The sequence below is a fragment of the Rhinolophus sinicus genome, linkage group LG03 (assembly GCF_036562045.2).
Source record: "Rhinolophus sinicus isolate RSC01 linkage group LG03, ASM3656204v1, whole genome shotgun sequence".
Taxonomy (NCBI): domain Eukaryota; kingdom Metazoa; phylum Chordata; class Mammalia; order Chiroptera; family Rhinolophidae; genus Rhinolophus; species Rhinolophus sinicus.
In genome coordinates, this window is record NC_133753.1 from 78,335,390 (window position 1) to 78,359,380 (window position 23,991).

General features: G+C 34.5%; 1 protein-coding gene across 1 annotated transcript in view; it reads left to right on the top strand.

The window, feature by feature from the left end:
* The window catches only part of SCFD1 (sec1 family domain containing 1), a 96,658-nt gene that overhangs the window by 7,098 nt on the left and 65,569 nt on the right, over positions 1 to 23,991 (top strand). Inside the window, exons 4-10 of the mRNA XM_019754524.2 lie at positions 1,253 to 1,343; positions 6,720 to 6,842; positions 8,098 to 8,185; positions 12,158 to 12,247; positions 14,613 to 14,668; positions 15,646 to 15,731; positions 18,253 to 18,352. Of these exons, the coding sequence (XP_019610083.2) occupies positions 1,253 to 1,343; positions 6,720 to 6,842; positions 8,098 to 8,185; positions 12,158 to 12,247; positions 14,613 to 14,668; positions 15,646 to 15,731; positions 18,253 to 18,352 (634 nt within the window). The remainder of the gene's footprint in view (positions 1 to 1,252; positions 1,344 to 6,719; positions 6,843 to 8,097; positions 8,186 to 12,157; positions 12,248 to 14,612; positions 14,669 to 15,645; positions 15,732 to 18,252; positions 18,353 to 23,991) is intronic.

The following is a 23,991-nucleotide window of genomic DNA, read 5'->3' on the forward strand; positions in this document are numbered from 1 at the left end:
TTTTAATTTAAGTATACTTTTTAAAAGAGGAGTATCTAAATTAGTTTACCATTAATGTGAAAAATTTAAGTAACTATGAAATAATGTTAATCACGTTATGAGGCTATCTATGTTGTTTTCTTAACTACTGAATTTATTTGATTATATTACATCTGATATGTTTGATAAATAAAACAAATTGCCTGTGCCTCTTTCACTCTTTTTTATTAAAATATTGTACATAGAAGGATATACAGAGGGTATCAAAAAATATACACATTTTAAGAAAGGAAGAAACTGTATTAAAATTATAATACAATGAATGACACTAGCATTCATTTGATTAACGCAATCTTTTGAGCGAATGGCATACTACACATTGCTACAGGAATTAATTCAACTTTGAAAAGTAATATATTGGTAACATCTCTTAAAATGTGTACATTTTTTTTGGCACCCCCGGTATATAGAAACCTGTATATAGACTATTGCTTATAGAAGGATGACTAGAATATTGTAGAAATATTAGATTGGTGCAGAAGTAATTGCGGTTTTTGCAATTATTTTTGCACCAACCTAATAGAATGTTAGCCATATTTCCTAATATAAGGATGGTGAAATCTTACAATGAAAAAGACATTTTGTGATTTGATACTGAGTATTTGAATGAATGTACTCCCTGAATTACAAAAAGAGAAAATTTCAAGTGATAAAAAATACTTCAAGATGTTTAGATGATCCCTTGTGCAGTCTCTTATGAAGCAATAAATACAAAAAACATAAATTGTCTTAGTTTTAAGGAAGCATTTATATACCTTCATTTAAAATATATGTTTGATTATGGTTAAATTTTTTCATTGCTTCTAAAGACTTTTTCAGCTTTCTGTTTTCCCCCTCTTGAACAACTTCACCCTCCTCCCACTCACCTCCCCCAATCATATTTCTGTGAAAAATGGGGGAAAAATTTGATTTTGAATGTACTTTATTTCTCATTCAAGGAGAATATCGGTAGAAGAGACTGACCATACGAAGTATTAAAAGTAGGGCAATTGGAATAAAAGAAATGAAGACTAAGAAGAGATTAGGATCTTACTAATAAATAATGTTAACATTGCTGTAAGGAGAAAGCTGGGTTAAATTGCAGCAAGAGCTTTTAGAGTACTGGTTACTGTTCTTGAGCTGGTGGGCTCCTAGTTTGAGAAATACTGTGTTACGCTCTTTTTAGGTAAGTGACTAAGTAAAAAGTGAGCTTTATATTCTTTATGACTCCTAGGCTTTTGCACTCTGATCGAGACCCTATTCCAGATGTTCCTGCAGTGTACTTTGTAATGCCAACTGAAGAAAATATTGACAGAATGTGCCAGGTAATCGGAGTTCTTATTTTCCTGACTCTTGAATATGGAAACAGACTTTTTTTCCAAAACAAAAATTCTTAGATGTCCAGTGTGAAAAATCAGAGATTCCCTTACCCAATTTGTTTTTTCAGACTGTCTTTGAATTTGAAATGCTAGACAGAAAGGTTAAAAATTTTAGGTTGAAGAAGCATTATATTGATTATGAGTGAATCGGCTTTTAAAAAACAGAAAACCTAACTATATAGCTTTGAAAATAGGGTTGTATTTTTCTAAGGTAATAGGAAGCTTGGGAGTAGGAAGTCTAAGCTAGTACAGCAGCTCTGTAAGGTAATCAAATACTCAGGCTCCTTGCATCTTTGATCTATCATCATTAGTTTGTTGATTTTCATTGTCTTGCTTGTTTCTTCATGGATGCAAGGTGGCAGCTGCCAGCTGTAGGCATCACATCTGTGTTCAAGGCAAGAGGAAGTGGAAAATGGATGTGTCACCCAACTGTTCATTTTGGTCAGGAAAGCTAAGCCTTCCCAGAAACTCCCAGAAGACTCATTTATGTCTCACTGGGTAGAATTAGCTTGAAGGAAGACTAAAAAAGTTAATATTTAGATGAGTGTATTGCCACCCCAAACAAAATCTGGTTTCTTTTAGCAAGAAAGAGGGGGGAAATGGATATTAGATAGGTAGCTAACAATGGCTGCCACAAATCACAAGTATCTTTACTTGTTATTGACAGTTGAATCAAGTTACTAATTAAATTGTTGGGCATAAACCCAACTATGTCATTTTTAAAAGAGGTATATTTTACCAATTCTTTCCTCTTCCCTTTGTTTGTTTGTTTATTTATTTATTTATTTATTTATTTATTTAAAGATTTTATTGGGGAAGGGGAACAGGACTTTATTGGGGAACAGTGTGTACTTCCAGGACTTTTTTCCAAGTCAAGTTGTTATCCTTTCAATCTTAGTTGTGGAGGGCACAGCTCAGCTCCAGGTCCAGTTGCCGTTGCTAGTTACAGGGGGCACAGCCCACCATCCCTTGTGGGAGTCGAACCAGCAACCTTGTGGTTGAGAGGACACGCTCCAACCAACTGAGCCATCCAAGAGCTCAGCAGCAGCTCGGCTCAAGGTGCCGTGTTCAATCTTAGTTGCAGGGGGCGGAACCCACCATCCCTTGCAGGACTTGAGGAGTTGAACTGGCAACCTTGTGGTTGAGAGCCCACTGCCCATGTGGGAATCGAACTGGCAGCCTTTGGAGTTAGGAGCACGGAGCTCTAACTGCCTGAGCCACCGGGCCGGCCCCCCTCTTCCCTTTTTTAAATAATAGCTTTATTGAAATATAATTTACATACCATAGAATTCACCCATATAAAGTGTTCAGAGTACATAGTGGTTTTCAGTATATTCACAGACTTGTGTAACCATCACTATAATCAATTTTGGAATAATTTCATCTCCTCAGCTGTTACATCCTCCATCCCCCAACCCCCATCCCTGAGCTACGTTTTGTTTCTATATATTTGCTTATTCTAGATATTACAAATGAATGGAATCATATACATGGTTTATTGCATCTGGAATCTTTTAGCATGTTTTCAAGGTTCATCTATATTGTAGCACACATATCCGTACATCATTCCTTTTTATTGCTGAATAATAATACTCCGTTGTATGAATGCGAGGTATGATTAAACAATACAATGAATGTTTAAATAAAAAAATAATTATTACAGTAAAAGACACGTTGCCACTAATCCCCCTCAAAATACTCCCCCTCGCTTCAAACACACTTATCCCATCATTCTTGCTACTTTCTGAAGCAGTTCTGGAGTCCTCTTTCCTGAGTGTCTTTAGTTGAGTTGCTGTGGCTGCCTCAATGTCCTGAATCATTTTGACTTCTGGGGAAGAGCCAGGAGTTGCACTGTGCCAGATCCAATGAATAAGGTGGATGAGAACACACTATAATATTTTTATTTGACAGAAATTGCCGTATACCAGAAATGATGTGTGACACGAAGCATTGTCATGATGGAGGATGATTTATGGCACACTTTAAAACACATCATCTCTCAACCGTAGCTCACACCCGACTGACTGCACAGAACAAGTTGAAACATCACACACTGTGACTAAGGTCTGATGTGCTGCTTCCCATATTGAAGATTCCTGCCTTTCCATTGGATGGCACTCGGCAGCAGCATTCACCATATTTTGTGATCACAACAGAAAGTCTTCTGGTACAGCAATTTCTGTCAAATAAAAACATTATGGTGTGTCCTAATCTACCTTATTCATGGGATCTGGCACAGTGCGACTTCTGGCTCTTCCCCAAAGTAAAAATGACCATGAAAGGTAAATGTTTTGAATTGATTCAGGACATCGAGGCAGCCACAACAACTCAACTAAAGACATGAAAGAGGACTTACAGAACAGCTTCAGAAAGTGGCAAGAATGATGGGATAAGTGTGTTCAAAGCGAAAGGGAATATTTTGAGGGGGATTAATGGCAATGTGTGTTTTACTGTAATAATTTTTTTTTTAAATTTAAACATTTACCATATTTTTTTCGTCACATCTTGTATACCCAATTTTGTTCATCCATTTATTAGTTGATGAGCATTTGGGTTATTTCCATCTTTTGGCTGTTAGGAATAATGCTACTATAAACATTTGTATACAGGTTTCTGTGTAGACATGTGTTCTCATTTCTCTTATGCCCATAAACACCTAGGAGTGGAATTGCTGGGTCAAATGATAACTCTATAGTTAACCTTTTGAGGAACTGCCAGGCTATTTTCTGAAGTTTTTGTATCTCCTCCAGCAGTGTATGAGGGTTCCAGTTTCTCCAGATCCTTTCCAGTACTTTTTATTATATGACATTTTGATGGTAAACATCCTAGTGGGTATAAAGTGGTATTGCATTGCAGTTTTGATTTGCGTTTCCCTGATGACTAATGATATGAAGCATCTTTTAATATGTGCTTATTAGCCATTTCTATATCTTTTGGAGAAATGTCTAATCTGATCCCTTGTTCAGTTTTTAACTTGGTTGTCTTTTCATTGCTCAGTTGTTAGAGTACTTTATATATTTTGGATACTAGACCCTTATCAAGTATTTTATTTGCAAATATTTTCTCACATTTCGTGGGTTTTTTCACTCTTGATGGTATCCTTTGGAATACAAAAATTTTTAATTTTTATTTTAAACTTAATTTTAGTTTAAATTTAATTTAGTTTCTTGTACTTTTGGTGTCATATTTAAGGAATCATTGCCAAATCTGTGTTTTCTTCAAAGATTTTTGTAAATTGTATGAGGTAAGGTGTTTAATTTCATTTTTTTGCGTGTGACTATCCAGTTGTCCCAGCATCATTTGTTGAAGGGATTATTCTTTCCCCAATGAACAATCTTGGAAGATTTGTCAAAAATTAATTAACAATGGATACATTGGTTTATTTCTGGACTCTCAGTTCTATTCTATTGACCTTTGTCTTTGCTTATGCCAGTACCATACTGTCTTGATTATTCTTGCATTATAGCACGTTTTAAAAGTAGGAAATTGAGTTCTCCATCTTCGTACTTCGTTTTTAAGATTGTTTTAGCTTTTCTGGATCCCTTGACTTTCCATATTAATTTTAGAATTAGCTTATCAGTTTCTATAACGAAGCCACCTGGGGTTCTGATAAGGGATTGCATTGAACCTATCGATCAATTTGGAGAGTGTTCCCATCATAATAATAATACATTTTCTGATCCATGAACATGCAGTATCTTTGCATTCATTTAGATCTTTAATTTCTTTCAATAATGTGTTGTAGTATGCAGAACATATGTTTTATACTTCTTTTGTTAAAATTTATTCTTGGTAGTTTTAAGGCTATTGTGAATGGAACGGTTTTCTTAATTTCGTTTTTAGAATTGTTTGTTGCCTGTATATAGATTACCAGTTGACTTTTATATATTGCTTGTATCCTGCAACCTCGCTCAGCTTCTGTGTTCTTTTGCAATGTGTCCATCATTCTTTGACCGCTTCTTTACTTTCTGGCACAGTAAGATATTCCAGTCTGATCTTGTGCTTTTCCTTCCCTGGCCCAAGTTTCAGCCATTTGTCTAAGGAGCCTGGTTGTTTTCTGTAGAGAGTAGTATTTAAAAATCAGCATCTGGGCATTAGGTGTAATCATTGCTACCATGTTTCCCCGAAAATAAGACCTAACTGGAAAATAAGCCCTAGCATGATTTTTCAGGATGACATCCCCTAAACATAAGCCCTAATGCATCTTTTGGAGCAAAAAATAATATAAAACCTGGTCTTATTTTCTGGGAAACACAGTACTAGGGTGTCACAGTTCTTAGGCCCTCTCAATGGACAGAGCTAGGTAATATATGTATATTCCTGTACACATACTTTTATGTCTATATTCTATAAATCTTCCTACTTGTCTCTCTAGATAGACAGATAACCTCCAAAACTGTTTCAGTTCGGAAATACAGGATTCATTCTAGTTCTTCCAGTTTCCCTTTATAAATTTGTAACTTCTTTCTCTGACAATGAGAAACATGGCTCTCAGTATCCTCAACATGTTTACTCATTTTCTCAGTCCTTTCAATTCTCAATCCTTGAATGAATGTCTCAATCTTTGTGGAACCACTGCCCTGCTTAGCCACCTTCCTCACACAGGCTCCAGCTCCTCAGTTTTTCAGAGATTTCAACATCTCTGAAACCGGGTGCATCTTAAAATTGATGGTGTATTACGTATTTTATTGGCCACATTAATTATTTCTTGGTGTTACATAAAGTAATGGTGCCTATTAGAATCAACAGTATTTTAGATTTGAAGAAATATGGTCATTTAGCAGTCTCTTTGCCTGGACTTTAGGAAAGTAGGTAAATTTGATTTAAGAATTTGTATATCTTAACACTACTTTTGGATGATTGAGAGGGAATTCTGGGATTAGTCATTGGAATTATAACGTGTCTGTGTACAGTGACGGAGATTTTTGTATCACATGATCAGAGCAATAGAAGACAGTATCTTCTGCCAACTATAATAAGCATTTTACTATATGAGAGCCACTTCTAGATACTTTTAAGAAAAATACACATGCTATTTCAAAGCAGTTTTGTGAAATACTGTAATAGAATTTTATTGATCATATAATTAATATCAATTTAATAATTAAAATATATAGCATTTATATCTGGTAACCAAGTAACCAGTACTTTTTCATAATTTTGTGCTCTTAGGATACTTTTTTCGATGACCATTTGTATAAACTGTCCTTTTAAATGTGTATATTATCCTTCAAAACCTTGCTCTAATAGTATTTACAAGATTTTTGTTTGTGATCATCCTTTATACTATCCTATAAGAGTGAAGTATTCATTTATTTATAGGATCTTCGGAACCAACTCTATGAATCATATTATTTAAATTTTATTTCTGCTATTTCAAGAAGTAAACTGGAAGATATTGCAAATGCAGCATTAGCAGCTAGTGCAGTAACACAGGTAGCCAAGGTAAGAGATTTTGGTTGGCTGATGACATTTTATAATGTAAAATTTAGTAATAATTCTGAAACCTGTTAATCAACATAGGTGTCTAATTTACAAAGGACCAGAACCACCTAAGAAATATTTAGACTCACGCCTTTCAGAAAGAGTTCTGATAATGTAAATTGTCTTCAACTTGACCTAGGCAAAATAAACCAAACTAAAAGAACCTATTCAGTGAACTTGAAAGACAAAAATGAAAAGCTGAATCAGTTTTTGTTTTAGGCTGGGATTTGTGTAATCTTTTTAGCTCATCTTAGAAATAGTTTGACAGTTGTGTTGCCATACATTATACTCAACATATGTTTACATTGTTTTATCTATCATTACTATATTCACTATGTTTTACCTATAATTACTATATTCACCACACTATCTCGAGATCTTTTCTTACTTAGGAGAGAGGATCCAAATACGCCATGCTGCATATTATAGGAAAGATGAAATTCACAACAGGTCAGCAATTTTACATCATAGCCACAGGTTCAGCTTAGTTATAAATAAAGATATGAAATAGATTATAACCCTGTTGTGCCCTGTGCTTCTGGAATTTAGACAAGATATAAATGAAAATTCTGGGGAAAGATAAAGGGCAAATAAAGTTTTAAACAACCATGTATTTACTTAACCATTTTTTCCCACTGATAGATTTAGATAGTCTACTACTACTTCTGATTATTGAGGCTTATGTGTTGATGTTCTTGCTCTTCCAAAATTTATTAATTTTACATAAAATAATAGGAATGGTTTTCAATTTGTTTAACTGAATTTAACATATTTCAAGTAACTTCTTAATTTGTCTCCTAATTTGCCCTTCCAAAGATCTAGTATAATTTTTCATGGTAGAAAAACAGTTACCATGACTTTCTTAGGAAAATGTGGTTAAAATGACTATAAAAATTTTAATTGTGCTTTCTCTTCAAAGTTGATATCCATTTCCATCTCAACCACAATTTAAAAAAAATTTTTATATCATCTTAAACTTTCTTTTCTGAAAATGTTACTCTGCTCCTTGATAATTTATTTCCCAAAGACTTATTTTTATTGCTTTTTAATATTAACTCCTTATTCTTGCCCAATTAGGCAGTCTGCTACATGGTATAATTTTTAGTTATTAAATGTCATTGTAATTTTTCCATATTTGCCGTTGGTAGATTAAATCAAACTAAATGTGCTTTAAATATTGTAAAATTGATTTGTAAACCTTTTCTTTTGTTTCCAGGTTTTTGATCAATATCTCAATTTTATTACTTTGGAAGATGATATGTTTGTGTTGTGTAATCAAAATAAGGAGCTTGTTTCATATCGTGGTATGTAAAAATAGGAGTATTGGAATTCATTGTTAACAAAATGCATGGTGTACTGTAAAAAAAAAAAATGAACATGTATGGAGCACTCCAAAATCAGCTTTGTTTACAGCAGTAGAGCTGTGTAAGATTTTTAAAAGCACACAAGGAACACAAATCTTAGTTATAAATAAAGACTGTATTCTGTCACATATAAACAACACTTAATAAACCTGTTTTGTAAGTTCAATGAAGTACCAATTCTCTGACGTTTTAGGTACCGCACAGCAACTTGCATGATTGGTTCACTCATGGCAAGTAAGACAGTATTTTAGTAGTAAGATTCAGTTAATTTTCTGATTTTGGAGTGCTTTGATCCTTGGACAAGAACAAGTTACTTTGCTTCTTTGTGCTTTAGTTTCCTCATCTGTAAAATGGGAATAATAATATTATCTACCTCAGAGGCTTTTTGTGGGCATTAAATGGGTTAGTGTGTGTAAAATGCCTGGAAAAGTTTGTGGCACATGTTAAGCACTCAGAAAAGTTTGATTAATATTGCTATTTGTTAAGATCAGACAATGTATTAATAGACATTCATACACCTCCACATACACACCACATTTTATTGTCTATATTGTTTTGGTTTTTTTTTTAGTAAAAACACTTAACATGAGATCTACACTCTTAACACTCTAAAGTGTACAATAAAGTGTAACAGATATCTAGAACTTATTCATCTTAACTGAAATTTTATGCCCATTTATTAGTTATGTCGAATATTTTAAAGAAAATTGCAGACTGTAGAAAATGTGATTAGCCAATTAGGTGAAATAATCATTATTTTGCTACTTAAGGATTGAGATGTTTGGGGATGACTAGAATTTTAGTGGTTCTTAAGGGAGCATTTGGAAATGTGTAAGGACAATGCGTAAAGACAGTTTTTTTTCTTTGTTTTTTTTTAGATTTTATTGGGGAAGGGGAACAGAACTTTATTGGGGAACAGTGTGTACTTCTAGGACTTTTTTCCAAGTCAAGTTGTTGTCCTTTCAATCTTAGCCATGGAGGATGCCGTTCAGCTTCAAGTTGTTGTCCTTTCAGTCTTAGTTGTGGAGGGCGCAGCTCAGCTCCAGGTCCAGTTGCCGTTGCTAGTTGCAGGGGGCGCAGCCCATCATCCCTTGCGGGAGTCGAACCGCCAACCTTCTGGTTGAGAACCGGCGCTCCAACCAACTGAGCCATCCGGGAGGCAGCTCAGCTCAAGGTGCCGTGTTCAATCTTAGTTGCAGGGGGCAGAGCCCACCATCCCTTGTGGGACTCGAGGAGTTGAACCGGCAGCCTTGTGGTTGAGAGCCCACTGGCCCATGTCGGAATCGAACTGTCAGCCTTCAGAGTTAGGAGCATGGAGCTCTAACCGCCTGAGCCACCGGGCCGGCCCTGTGTAAGGACGTTTTTGATTGTCACAATTGGCAGGGCTGCTAATAGCATTTAGTGAGCAGGGACTAGAGATGCTAGATATTCAGCAGTGTGTAAACCATGCTCGTACAGAAAACTGTTCTACCCAAAATGCCAGTGCTATTCTATTATAAAACACTGGACCAGATGAAATGATAAGCTACCTGAGAGAAGAGAATATGAATCTGTTAATTTTGTTGAGCTCCATCACATGCTTTCTTGTTGAAATTAAGCAACATTCCTAAAAGGGTGTAAGTATTTGATGAATTGCCCATGTAAGAGAGTTTTCACAGTAATTGGTATGCACAGAAGTCTATTTACAATTAACTGAGTTTAAATTAATTAGCTATTCAAATATAAGTTTAAAACCTAGTTTCCCTTAAGTCTTTAAGCTAAGCTTAAAGTTTTGTTATTTATAAATCTGGTTACATAAAAATAAGCACCTTTACTTTTTCTTTGATCAATAACTCAGATTGAGCAGACTAAATTCTGATTAGTCCCATTTAAGAAGCTTACTCAGCAAGCTTAGTTTGTTAAATTCCCTTAAGCAGTTTAAGTTGTATTTACGATTTTTAAGTCCTTTATATACCAGACCAGGCAAATTTATAAATCTAACAAGCAAAATCTGCCTAAATATTTAAATAAATTTTTTAAATAATTAAATTTATAGTGAGTCTAATTTCATTAAACGTTCAAGTACTCGTTAATTTTCTTATACTCTCTCTCAACTTAAAAATATCACAAGTCTGAAATTATTAAATTAAAGTATAAATTTAATTTATTAATTTTAAAGTAGAATCACATCTTTAATTGCCCAGATTCTCAATAGTACAGTTATAATATAATAATAATAGGTTGCTTTATAAGCACTTTACAATATAAACTCATTTACTCCTTAGAATAACTTTGTGAAGTAGGTATTATTATTTCCACATTCCAAATGAAGAACCTAAGTCACAGGTATTAAGTAACTTGATAAGGAACTGGCAGAACCAGGTTACTAAACCCAGGACTCACTCCAAAGACAATACTCTTAACCATTCTGTAACTTTGTGCCAAGTCCTCTCAAATGTTACAGGTGCTTTGACTGACCTTCAACAGATTATTCCAAACATAAATCAAATATACTAATGCCATGGATTTGATGACCTCCTTTCCATGGATTGGGCATTTATCCAATAAAGGAAGTAGATTTATTATTTTAGTGAGGCTCAGGCAATTATGTCAGACAAACCAGATTGTTAACGCAAATGAGTTAAGATTGTTGATGGATAGTTTTTTGATTGTTTTGGTCAGTTTTCGGAGAGTGGGACTAGGATATAGGACCAAAGGGCTGGAAGCTTCCATATATGATTTTACCTGTACCAGTGATTAACAGAATGACTTGAATATTTTCCTGGATTGATGTCCATGAATTTTAATAATTCACAATGTATCCTTGTGCCATTTTTATCATCTGATTTGGATAGATGGCAGTCTGCACCACCCAGTAGCAGCACATTTTCTCATCCAGATTCTGTATTACCTGACTGAACTCTATGTTCTCTGTCTGCGTGGACCATGCTTTCTTTAAATACTTTAATGTATCCAACTGGATTGTGCTTTCCTCTCATGCTAATCACAAGTTATATTGAATTTCATATTTTCACATTCAGGGTGTTGGGAAATTAAAAATATTATGTAGACAATATTTTAGTGCAATCTTTTAACAAATAGTTATTGAGCATCTACTTATCAGACACTGGCCTAGGTATTGTGAGAGAGAGGGAGATGAGTAAGGCGAGGGCTTTGACTGTTAGGACAGTCTTCACAGCAATGGTTTTTTAACACGTTGCATACGGATCACGAGAATCTTCACGAGGGATTTAAACCCCGCCGTACGCAACGTGTTAAAATGTAGCCCCCAGAATCACCTTAGGTGCTTGTCACAAGTGCACCTCAGATTTCTTAGAATTAGCTCAAATTTATTGAATTGAATCCATGGGGGAAGGGCTAAGAATTTTTAACTTTTAATAACTTCCATAGAACTGTCTTTCATATTCTTAGAATGATTCTTATACACACTGAAGTTTGGGAACCACTTATGTACTGTCAGATCAGAAAAGAAATTCATATAATTTATTATAGTAATACAAAGAAAATGATATGTGACGTTGGTCTTGCCATAATTGATTTGTATGCTGGCAGTAGTTGAAAATCAGTAGTTTCTTCAGGCCATCTAGTGTTTCTGAATAAAATTATGGAATACGATATTTATTCTTCAATTAACTGACAAAAATTTTGTATGGTTTATGTGGTGGGTGTTTTTTCTTACTCCTACTCTGATAATGATACTACTCATTACTACTCTTACTGAGGTATTTTTTTGAGGTAGTATAATTTTTAATGGATACCTGTCAAATGTAAAGCATGAAAATTTTACTTGTTCGAGTATTACAAATGTTATCAAACTGCATATTGATTAGGAATTTAGTAATAATTTTAAGAGTTTCATAAATATAAAACATAAATTTTGGTCATTTCTTTCTTCTTTACCTGTCTTTTTAGCTATTAACAGGCCAGATATCACAGACACGGAAATGGAAACTGTTATGGATACTATTGTTGACAGCCTCTTCTGCTTTTTTGTTACACTGGGTAAGTTTTCAAATCTTTCTGGATATTTCTTCTAAATAAATTAATTATGTAACAACTCATCTTAATCGGTTGCATTGTAATGTGATCCCATTTTATCTATCTGAATCTACACGCTCTCTCTCCAGAGTTGGGATAAAATATACATTCTGTACTATATAAAACCATAATTCTAGTAATTTGATGTAGTTATTTCTTTTGAGTTAGCACATTGCAGATCTATGGCATTGCCTCCTTAAATGTCTTTCAGTAATTGTAACTTTCTAATATTTTGTTTGAATGGTTTGGTGGTGACTTCGCCTACGTGCCTGTTAACTTTCTTTTAATATTTTATTATGAAAAGTTTCAAGTACACATACAAGTAGAGTGTTATATACCTGGTTAACTACTAAGATAAATTCCCAAGGCTCCAGAAAATACTAAATTTACTTATAATACTAATCCCACTATACTCTCAAAATTTTAAACATTTCTTTGGAACATTTAAATTTACTTATAACCACATTGTATTTAATATCTAATGTATGACTTTGTACTTTACTATTACTAATGGATCTATTTAGAAACATTCTAATTACAATTTTAATTTAGCAGACACTGAAAACCTTTCAGTGAAAATGATCCTCACACTAGATTAATAAAAATTTCTCTCCATTTCACAAATGAGAAAATTAAGGAAGAGAGAGATATCATACATAGTTTAGGATACAGATAAAAGTTTGAGGAGAATTTGAATGCAGATTTGGGGGTTCCGTTCTTTCAGGGGTTTTTCCCTGTAATTTTCAGCCCTGAACATCCGTCTTTGATTCCTCAGCTCAGTAAATCTGTTTCCTGCTTGAGCTCTTTTCTCCTGTGTGCCATACAAACTGGAAAGTACCCTCAGGAGTAAAGCTGGTTAAAAGTTTATGTCACTTTTTGAGTGTACTTCTTTTTTCCTTCACTTTCTGCCTGCTTTCATTGTTCTACCCTCAGTTGGGGTTATTGGGGTTTGTTTGTTTTTTAAAGAAAACACATAGGTACAACTTTTCATCATTAGACGTAATTAATCGTTTCTATTAGGTTGGTGCAAAAGTAATTGCAACTTTTGCAATTTAACCTTTTAAATCGCATTTACTTTTGCACCAACCTAATATTTTGCCCTCCCACACAGCCTCCAAAATTTTGCTGGATGCTAGTTATTGTGGACATTCAGGTTATTGAGATTATTAAGGTTACTAATTAAGAACATTTAGGTTATTTTTGCTTAATGAAAGCTGTATTTTCTAGGTAAGGATAGATTGAAAAATAGAAATGAAAACTACTGAAGTGTTAGAGCCGTCTTTATTATGTAGAGTATCAGAAAGTGATTTTTTTCAAGGAAGAAATTGAAGTTACTGTCAGTCTAATATAGAAAGTTGTCAACAATAAATTGTTAAATGAAAAACATTTAAGAACAGCATGTACAGTATAATACCCTATTTTTGTTTTTTTGTACACGCTGCACACATACTTATTTATAGGATATATGTAGAAAATAACCTAAAAGAATCCGTATCTAATTCTTAATGGAGATTATTTTAGGGTGCTAGAATCAAGAGGGTTAACTTTATACATTGATAATACTTGAATTTTTATAACATGTATGAATGACTTGCCATCAGAACAAAACAAAGTTTAAAAATTTGGTAGTTTTTACTTTTGTTGTTGACTAAGCATGCTTTATATAGAATCTAAAATGCAACAATTTCAGCATATAAAGGTTACAATGTTCTGTTTGTTTTAAGAGATTTTCAGTGCAGTTGGGTTTTTCATTATTTTAGGAATTTAGCCTTTGATAAAACATGAAGTAATAGAGAAATTAAGAGGTCTAGTGAGGTGACTTAATGAATTGAGGACAACTTTTAGGAGCATTTTAAATTATGTGAGGGATGTGTTTTCTATTATCTTTTAAATTAGTATTTAAAAATGAAAGACTATAATCAATCTGTTAATTTGTAAAATAAACTAAAAAAATAACAAAGTGCTAAATTAGCTAAACTCTTCATTCTTTTCATTTAAATCAAATTAAAATGAATCCTGTAATTAGAGAGTAAACTTACTGTAGGGAGTCAAATGCTGATTTAGTCAATCCATTGAAAAAAATCTGGTCACGTTGATTGGCCAACACTATAAAAAGAGTCTTTTTCTCACTACCTAATGCTTTCTTTATCAATGGGAAGATCCATTTCTGAAACCTTGCTTTTACTCTTGAAATTATAAATCTTTTATGTTTGTAGCCTGAAATTGTATACATCTATTAACTTGTTAATTTTTGGTGTTGATGTGTTTTATAACTGTCCATTTAGTTATTAAGAGCTGAAATCAGTGCTGACATCTGTTGTTAAAATAGGTGCTGTTCCTATAATCAGATGTTCAAGAGGAACAGCAGCAGAAATGGTGGCAGTGGTGAGTTCATCAAATATCCACTGGGGAGAAATAATATTGTGTCAACTGTTTTCCACAAATACCTCAAGTGTTTTTGTTAATTTTAACTATGTGATTGTTATATATTGAGCACCAAAGTCAAATAAATATTTTTGTTTTATAACATTGGGATTCCATTGAGAATAAAAAGCAATCATTGTGTCCTTCTATGTGATAGAGTAAAATGATTTTCTCCAATGTGCTAGTCTACCCCTATTTTTTGTTACTAAAATATGTATTCCTCATTTAGCCTTGTTTCTCCAAGTAGTATTTCATACCTATTTGATCTCTCCAATCATTTAATATTTAACTTTATTTAGCAAATATTTATTAACAAGCATAACCATTTTTAAAACTGAGGTGCATTTTGCTACCCCATTATATTGGAGTAAAATATTCAGTGTAACTTGAGCAATCAAAAATTTGCTTTAAAGATTAAAAAATTAATAAGGGATTAGAGAAATTACAGAATTGCTAAAAAGGAAAAAAGATAACTGGCATGGAAAGATAGATGAGGATACACTAACATTTTTGAGTTTTATTAGCCCAGGTGAATCATTGACTGCTAGAGGGCTGCTTTCTTTCACATATCACATTTCTATTCTGGAGCCTCTTGCAGCTACCACTGTATAGACACCTTCCTTGGTACAACAGAGTCATGCTTGGGCTGAGACAGTGGGTCATTACTGCAAAGTGTTTCCTGTACCTAATGTAAAAATAGTCAAGGAAAAGTGATTGTTTATAAAATCAGACTTGAGTCATGATAGAAAAGGCATTAGTCTTTTCAAATCCAAGTTAGGATGATGGTGAATAGTGAAGCTAAAATATTTAGATTTTAGAATTGCTATTTCGTAAAGAAATTCCAAGTTTCTTAGTTATGTAACTAACAATACATCATATATTAATTAAAGTTCTGTGAAACTCCTCTTAAGAGTTAATATAAAATTTGCTTTTTTCAGAAACTAGACAAGAAACTTCGGGAAAATCTAAGAGATGCAAGAAACAGTCTTTTTACAGGTGACACACTTGGAGCTGGCCAGTTCAGGTACTATGTTAATATGCTTAAAGAACTTGAAAATGAAACATTTGTAGAGTTTTTAGGGTTGTGTTTCTTGTCTGATAGAATACTCTTATAATTGAAATTTGTTTCTTTTTAAAAATGAGGTAATTCGATAAGAGTTTTGACTCAAATTGTTTTCAACATACAAATGGAATATTTTATTTACCTTCTTTTGTTAGGAATCTTTGTTTTGCATTTTTATCTGTTGGAGAAATTTTTCTGCTTATATGGCTTTGAAGGGCAAAAGCCGTTTCCTTTAAATTCTCATTAAACTTCTTGGTAATGAAAAAAAAATAAGTGAAAACTTGTAATGCTTGTGTCTGTTTCTCCTCATCTATTAACTAGTTGCCATTTTTACATTGAAATAACTAATAGCTGAGGCTTGCAAATCATTTTTGTCTTTTTTAACGTGTCTAGCATGAGTAAATAATGCCAAAGTTATGGTTATTCAATTATTGAATAGAAACACTTAAAAAACTATACATTATAATATGTTTAACTTTGGATTATTAAAAATAATGGACAGTAGTGGAGTGAAGAAGTAAAGAAATCTACACAAATGGCTGAGAATTACTTCTAGGGAGTAGACAGTATTTTAGAAAATTAGTTCTTACCCCCAGTACTAAGTGAATTAATAAATGAAGCCTGTGAAAATAAATTAATAAGTAAAATAAAAATAAGTATAACTGCTTTCCAGGAATAATAATAATTTCATGGTAACTTTCCATAGACTTCATTTCCAGTCAATTTTGATTGTTCCTACAGTCTTATTCCTATAATTTGGAGTTAACACTAACATTGTATTCGTGTGCTCAACTGCTTCAGCTCCCACATTATTTTAAGTTCTATTTATGTTCTGTGGTTTCGTTGCTGGTCTTAAATATTCTTCACAGTGTTTCTCATTAAGTTGAGCAGAAACACCAAATTTTCACAGGATGATTTTTTTTCAACAGAAGCAACCACTTTGTCATACCTTACTTAATAGTTCCCTTTTTCTAGTGTCAAAGTAAAGGTACTATTTGTCTTATTTTTAATTTGTTGGATGCATTTCTAACTTATTTTGATTAGGTGTCAGCATCCTTGATGGACTGTTGTTAAATACATTTGAATCCAATTGTAGGCTAATGATTCTCAACGAGAATTTGGTAATGTCTAGAAACATGTTTGGTTGTCACAACTGGGTAGGTGCTACTGGAATCTAGTCAGCTGCATTATAGGCTGTCGCTAAACATCCTACAATGCACAGGACCAGTTCCCATAATGAGGAATTATTCCGCCCGGAGTGTCAGTAGTGCTGAGTTAAGAAACCCTGCCATAGGCTATCTTTTCCTTGCCTTCCACGTAGTTCTGGAGTAATAAATGACAGTAGGTGGTAACAGTGCCACTCCTCGCCTTTATCACTAGTCTTGTAATCAGCACAGTTGGGAGAGTCCACTGTCTTACACAAGTAGGGTATAATGAGTTACGAAAATGGTCAGAGGTCTCTTACAGAAGAGAATATGTATAGTTAATGTAATCAGATGGCAGTGCCTTTTGAAAATCGATATGTACTCCTGATACAGTAGTGCCTCTTTTGGAGGCACATGTTAACCAAATGACTTTGCTTCAATTTGCTTTAAGTGTAGTCTATTTCACATCTAAAATGAAATAATGGAGTGAAACAATATGTGAAGTGTCTGGTAACTGAATAATTATATACTGTGTTTCCCCGAAAATAATACCTAGCCGGACAATCAGCTCTAATGCGTCTTTTGGAGCGAAAATTAATATAAGACCTGGTATTATATTACATTATATTATATTGTATTGTATTGTATTATACTACATTATATTATATTATATTATATTTATTATATTATAGGATCCAGTCTTATAGTAAAATAAGACCGGGTCTTACATTAATTTTTGCTCCAAAAGACGCATTACAGCTGATTGTCTGGTTAGGTCTTATTTTCGGGGAAACATGGTAAGAAGGGACAGTTGTGGTCTAATGTTTTAGTTTTATATATTAAAATGAGATAGGGTTTTCTGAGGCTCTTCTCTAGCGTCTTCTTTTTTGAATTTGTATTTACAGAAAAAAATTACAATTTATAATTTATGAAACACAAAATTTGTGTAAATTTATAAGATCCTACTCTGTTTTCTTTGAAGCTCACAATGGCTTTTCTTTTTTTCCATATTTTCAAAAATGTTAAATATGAATCTGATTAAAAGTGATTTATTCTTTAATAAGTATAATAATTACTCTGTAAAAATATTTGTATAGGTTTTCTTTCCTTTACAAAAGTTCCCTAAGTAAGGTTTATAATCTTGCATGATACAAAGGCTCTAAGGAGTTACTTTACTTGACTGAACTAGAAAATTTTTTAAAAAGCAAAGTATTATGGAATGTCAGTATTAGCATACCTTTTGTTCCTATCGAAATGAATATACTGGCAAATATTAGAAAAATTTAGATGTGTACACTGGTATCAAGATTTATATAATTTTTTTAATATATTTACAGCTTCCAAAGGCCTTTATTAGTCCTTGTTGACAGAAACATAGATTTGGCAACTCCTTTACACCATACTTGGACATATCAAGCCTTGGTGCATGATGTACTGGTAAGAGGCTAAATATACCATTTTTTATCGAAATGTAGTTATCTTTAGTGGTCCCTTTAATTTAAAATTAACATCGTGGCTACAGAAACATATATGAAAAGGATGGAGCTGAGATATATGAACAGAAAAAGGGATGGGCTTTGGTATCACTGATCATGGATGCTGGAGAGTAGTGAAGCATTGAGATTTAAAGTTCCAAATTTATGATCTTTCTTTTTTTCTTTTAGATTTTATTGGGGAAGGGGAACAGGACTTTACTGGGGAACAGTATGTACTTCTAGGACTTTTTTCCAAGTCAAGTTGTTGTCCTTTCAATCTTAGTTGTGGAGGGTGCCGTTCAGCTTCAAGTTGTTGTCCTTTCAGTCTTAGTTGTGGAGGGCACAGCTCAGCTCCAGGTCCAGTTGCCGTTGCTAGTTGCAGGGGGCGCAGCCCACCATCCCTTGCAGGAGTCGAACTGTCAACCTTGTGGTTGAGAGGACACACTCCAACCAACTGAGCCATCAGGGAGCTTAGCAGCAGCTCAGCCGAAGGTGCCGTGTTCAATCTTAGTTGCAGGGGCTGCTGCCCACCATCCCTTGCGGGACTCGAGGAATTGAACTGGCAACCTTGTGGTTGAGAGGGGGACCCCGCTCCAACCAACTGAGACATCCGGGAGGCAGCTCAGCTCAAGGTGCCGTGTTCGATCTTAGTTGCAGGGGCAGAGTCCACCATCCCTTGCGGGACTCGAGGAATTGAACTGGCAACCTTGTGGTTGAGAGCCCACTGGCCCATGTGGGAATCGAACCAGCAGCCTTCAGAGTTAGGAGCACGGACCTCTATCCGCCTGAGCTCCCGGGCCGGCCCTAAATTTATGATCTTTGATGATAGGATAAATCAGTTATATTTTTGGTAATAATGGGGGGGAAGGAATGGAGGAAAATGAATGAATTTTTTTATATACTGAGTCATTAAATAAATAAATAAATATGTTTTCCCTGGGAAGAAAAGCTGTAATTTCTCCCATTTTTCTGGGACTCAGTTAAGCCTCATTTTATGATAAAAATTGATAGTAATTTTATATTACACTGTTTTCTGAAGTTATTCCACGTATGTAATTTCATGTTTAAAATAAAAATCTGTATTTATCCATGCAAATATTCACTTACTAAATAGCAGCAAGTAGCAGCCAGTGAGGTATGAGACCCAGATCTGTGTCGTTTTGAAGGCCAATTAAATGTTTCAAAGAGAAATCATCTTGGACAAATGCTGAAGACTAAGTAACCATTGCATGTGGTAATGTCAGGCTTATTAGTGACTTGGGAAAGAGCAGCTTCCATAGTGTTGGGGCAAAACACTGACATGGGTTTAACAAAGATTAGAAGGAGAGGCGTAAGAGTGAATATAGGCAAACCTTAATAGAATTTTGCTGTAGAGGAGAGCTGAGAAAAGGAGTGATTTTTGGAAGGGGATGCGAGGTCAAAAAAATTTTTTAAATGAGAGAAATTACAGCGTATCAATGGGAATGATCAACAGGGAAAAGTTGGTGCAGGAGATAAGGCCTGCAGGACGCATTAGTGACCAGGATGACGATAGACCAGGATTGCCCATGCTTGGCACTAGTGACATTTTGGACTCAATCATTCTTTGTTGTGGGGTTGTCCTGTGCATTGTAGGATGTTTAGCAGCATCCCTGGTGTCTACCCTTTTAGATGCCAATAATACTCCCTCAGTGTGACAACCAAAATGTCTTCACACATTGCCCAATATACCCAGGGGGTGGAGAGGTGCAGAATGCCTCTGACTGAGAACTACTGTTCTAGGCTGATGATGGGAGTCTCAAAACTGGCATTGTTTTAAAGAAGAGAACAAGTAAAGAGTCTCGAAGTAGCAAGGAAGACCCTCCAATCTTGGGTCCAGTGATGTGAGGTGTGTGACAAATTGAAAAAAAAAAAAAACTCGCTGTCTAAGAAAGCTACAGGGGATAGCCCATTGGAGTTCACTTAGAGCAAGAAAGTATGGTGGAGTCAATATTCAGAATAGAAGATTTTGCTGATGACTGAGTATGAGTTCCAGAGGGAATGACAGAAGTATTTCAGGAGTCAGTTAAAAATGAGAGATGGGATCTGAAGGGAGTGGGTATAAAGAATCATACAGGGATTAATGGGCGTGATGAGATAGGTTTGATAGTCTCAAGTTTGTTTGGGGGGGCCCTGACTGTTGGGTGGGACAGAGGGATAAGGTCTTAAAACATACAGTTCAGGGGTCACCTCTTCACTCTTCCAGTGGTGTGTGGAGGCTACACAGAGCATTGAGATCCTGGGATCCTTTCTCATTCCTGAACTCAAAGAGTTCCCGGAGGAAATTAATGTACACGATGCTTTGAGTGAAGAAGATAAGACATATGTACAAGTAACTGCAATAAAAGGAATATGCTCTGAGTCCCCATTGTCAGAAGAGAAAGTTGGGAAACGTAACTTAAGCAGAACCCAAAACTAGACAAGGCTAATACTGGTCCTTGAGGTTTTCACTGTTCCAGAGTAGAATGAGAGTAATCAGGATAAGGACTATGAAATTAGTTTTTATGACCTACCTTTATACGAACGTTTTCAGTGCTTTACCTTTTATTATCCTTGTACCCTGTATCATTGATTTTTAGTTCGTAGTTTCTGAAGTTAAAATATCCTTTTAAAAAGATAAGATGGCAAAAGTAGATGGTAGGGTTATTTGCTTTTGTTCTAAGTTTCTTTACTTCACAGAATCAAAAGTTGGCGGGCGACCTTCTGTCTCCAAAGCATTCAATTCAACAAGTATTTATTAAGTTCCTACTCTGTACCAGACACTGCTGACCACTGGGATACCGGTGAACAGAGCACACGTGCTTCCTGCTTGCATGTTGGGTAGCATAGTGCCTTCCTATGGACATTTGGGTTATTGTTGTTTTTACTTTTTGTTATTATAAATAATAAGCAATATACAACTCTAGTTACCTTTTTTTGGCTAGTTTCTCAGATTTTATATTACCCTTTAAGCAATCTTTTCTCGGTAACATTATTAGAAGATTTAGGTGTTAGGAAAACAGTCTTTTGAGGAGATGGGTTTTAATAACTACACAATTTATATTGACTTAATCCTGTTCATGAATTTTAATGCAGTTTCTAGATGTGAAAAAAGAGTAACTGAGGTATCATAAATTGTAATGACTCCATTTTTTGTTGAAAACTGCTTTTGAAGTTTCATCCAAGCTTTTAAAATTCTTATTAATCCCTTTACCTCCACAAGATGGAGTAAAAGTTCTAGATAGGAACCATTAACTTGTAACTGGAGCTTTTTATATCAACTATCTTTGCCTAAAAACCTGGAACATTGATAATATTTATATATCACATCTTGGACATACCTATGAAAATTCACACAGCTTCCCTGTGCGCCAGAAAAATGATTGTTGTCATTTAATATAGGAAATAAACTCTTCTGGTGAAAAACTTGGCAGTGCCTTTTCCTTTTATGGGGATATAAAATGCAAAATTAGTAATTAGAAAATCCTTTTATTACATTTTGGTTCAGGAGGGGTAGATTTGATTTTTCAACTGCAATGAGTAGTTACCCTTAGGCCAGGGGTGTCCAAACTTTTTCTTTCTTTTTTTTAATTGATTTTTTAAATTTATTGGGGTGACAATTGTTAGTAAAATTACATAGGTTTCAGGTGTACAATTCTGTATTACATCATCTATAAATCCCAATGTGTGTTCACCCAGAGTCAGTTCTCCTTCCATCACCATATATTTGATCCCCCTTACCCTCATCTCCCATTCCCCACCAAACTTTTTTCAATGTTTTTTACCAAGGGCCATATGCAGTAAAATACACAAACTGCCGAGCCACTCACTCGAGGTGAAGTATGTATTGCCTCACTGGTTTATTTAAGTAAACTAAATATATTTTTGGAATTTGCTGCGGGCCAATTAACAATGGATTGAGGCCAGCGGGCCAACTGCGGGCTGGTTTGGACACCCCTGCCTTAGGCAAAGGGATGGTTGTTGTTCCATCTCAGTATCTTGTCCTTTACTTGGCCTTTGTTTTTTCAAATCTGAGGTGCCCTTTTTGTGCCTTTGGTCCTCTGCTACCGACTCTTATTAATATTATTTGAAACCTTAAATTAGACTGTATGCTAATATACAGAGAGACTTTAATGACATTTGTTTTTCTATTTTTCTTGCCACTCAAGAAGAAAAAAGGAAATGTTTTCCAAATTATACACTTTTAAAAAGTTATTGCATTTTCTCAAAGATGCGTGATTCCACTATAACAGATGCCTAAAGTGTAGTTCAAAGTTTGATGCTTTGAAGGTTGATCCTCTAGTCTTTATTAACACAAAAGCTCTTGGATAACAGTGTGTTGGAATAGTTTCAGGCATTTGCCTAAAACTTAAAAGTACAATGTAAACTTTGACTAATTTAAGCACAGCTTATTCATAACTAACCAAACTAGCTGCTCATAACTGTAGGAAGTTCTTACCACAGTCATGTGGGCTATGTAAGGGCCTAGAAGACATCCTTGATTTCATTCATTTTTTTAAAAAGGTATTGTTTCAGTGTATTTCCATATTCATTGGTATTCCTGAACTTGGGTTAAAATTTGACTTAATCTGAGGGAAAGAAGAGTACTATTATTTAATATCTGCTAAGCTAGCTTTAGGTGACACTGTGGGTTTTATTTTTTTTCCCCTTATATACTAGTTGCTTAGTACGTAAGATTTTGACTTTTTTTAAATCTATGTTTATGATGGACCATTTTGCAAGGATTTTCTTTTTCAATTAAATGATTCTTTTGAATATTCTAAATTAGATTTTTCTTTCCCCTTTTTATCTTCTGCACATTTTAATAGACATACAGTACAAACTATAGATGTAGTTTTAGATTTTCTAGTAGCCACGTTAAAAAGAAAAAGAAACAGGTGATATTTATTTAAATAGTATATTTTATATTCTTTTTTTATATAGTTAGTCTTCAAAATTCAGTGTATATTTTGTGCTTACATCACATCTCAATTCAGACTAGCCACATTCCAGATACTCAATAGCCACATGTGACTGATAGTAACAGTTACATTTCCAAAGCATTAAGGCCCAAATTCTTTACTAGTTTAGAGATTGAATAAACTGCTTTTGAGTTGAGATTCTCACATGAAAACTGGTAGAAAATGTTTGCATATTGTCAGCAGTGTATCTGTGGGGGAGTTTCCAGATCATGATTCCTAGAGTCATAAGGAATTCTGCTTTAATAAGAGTGAACAAGCCTACCAAAGTGGTGCCTGGCATTGTGGAATCTGGATAGAATATCTTGGCCTCTGAAGGAGAACAGGTTAGATTGTGCTGTTTAATCTAAACCAGTCCTCAAACCTCAGTGGATGAAAATAACTAGTATTGATTTTTTGTTCACAGTGTTTCTTTTTCCTTGTCCAGTGTGGATGGGCAGAGGGAGCTCTGCCCATGGTGGTCACACATGAATTCAGGGTGATGAGGCCCCCCCATCTCAACATGCCCTTTCACAATAACTGTGGCAAAGGGCAAATAATTGTGGATTGTATTTAGATCCTGTTTCATTGCTATGAATAAAATTTTAAGACTTTTCTTGTGGATATTTCATATAAAAACACAAAG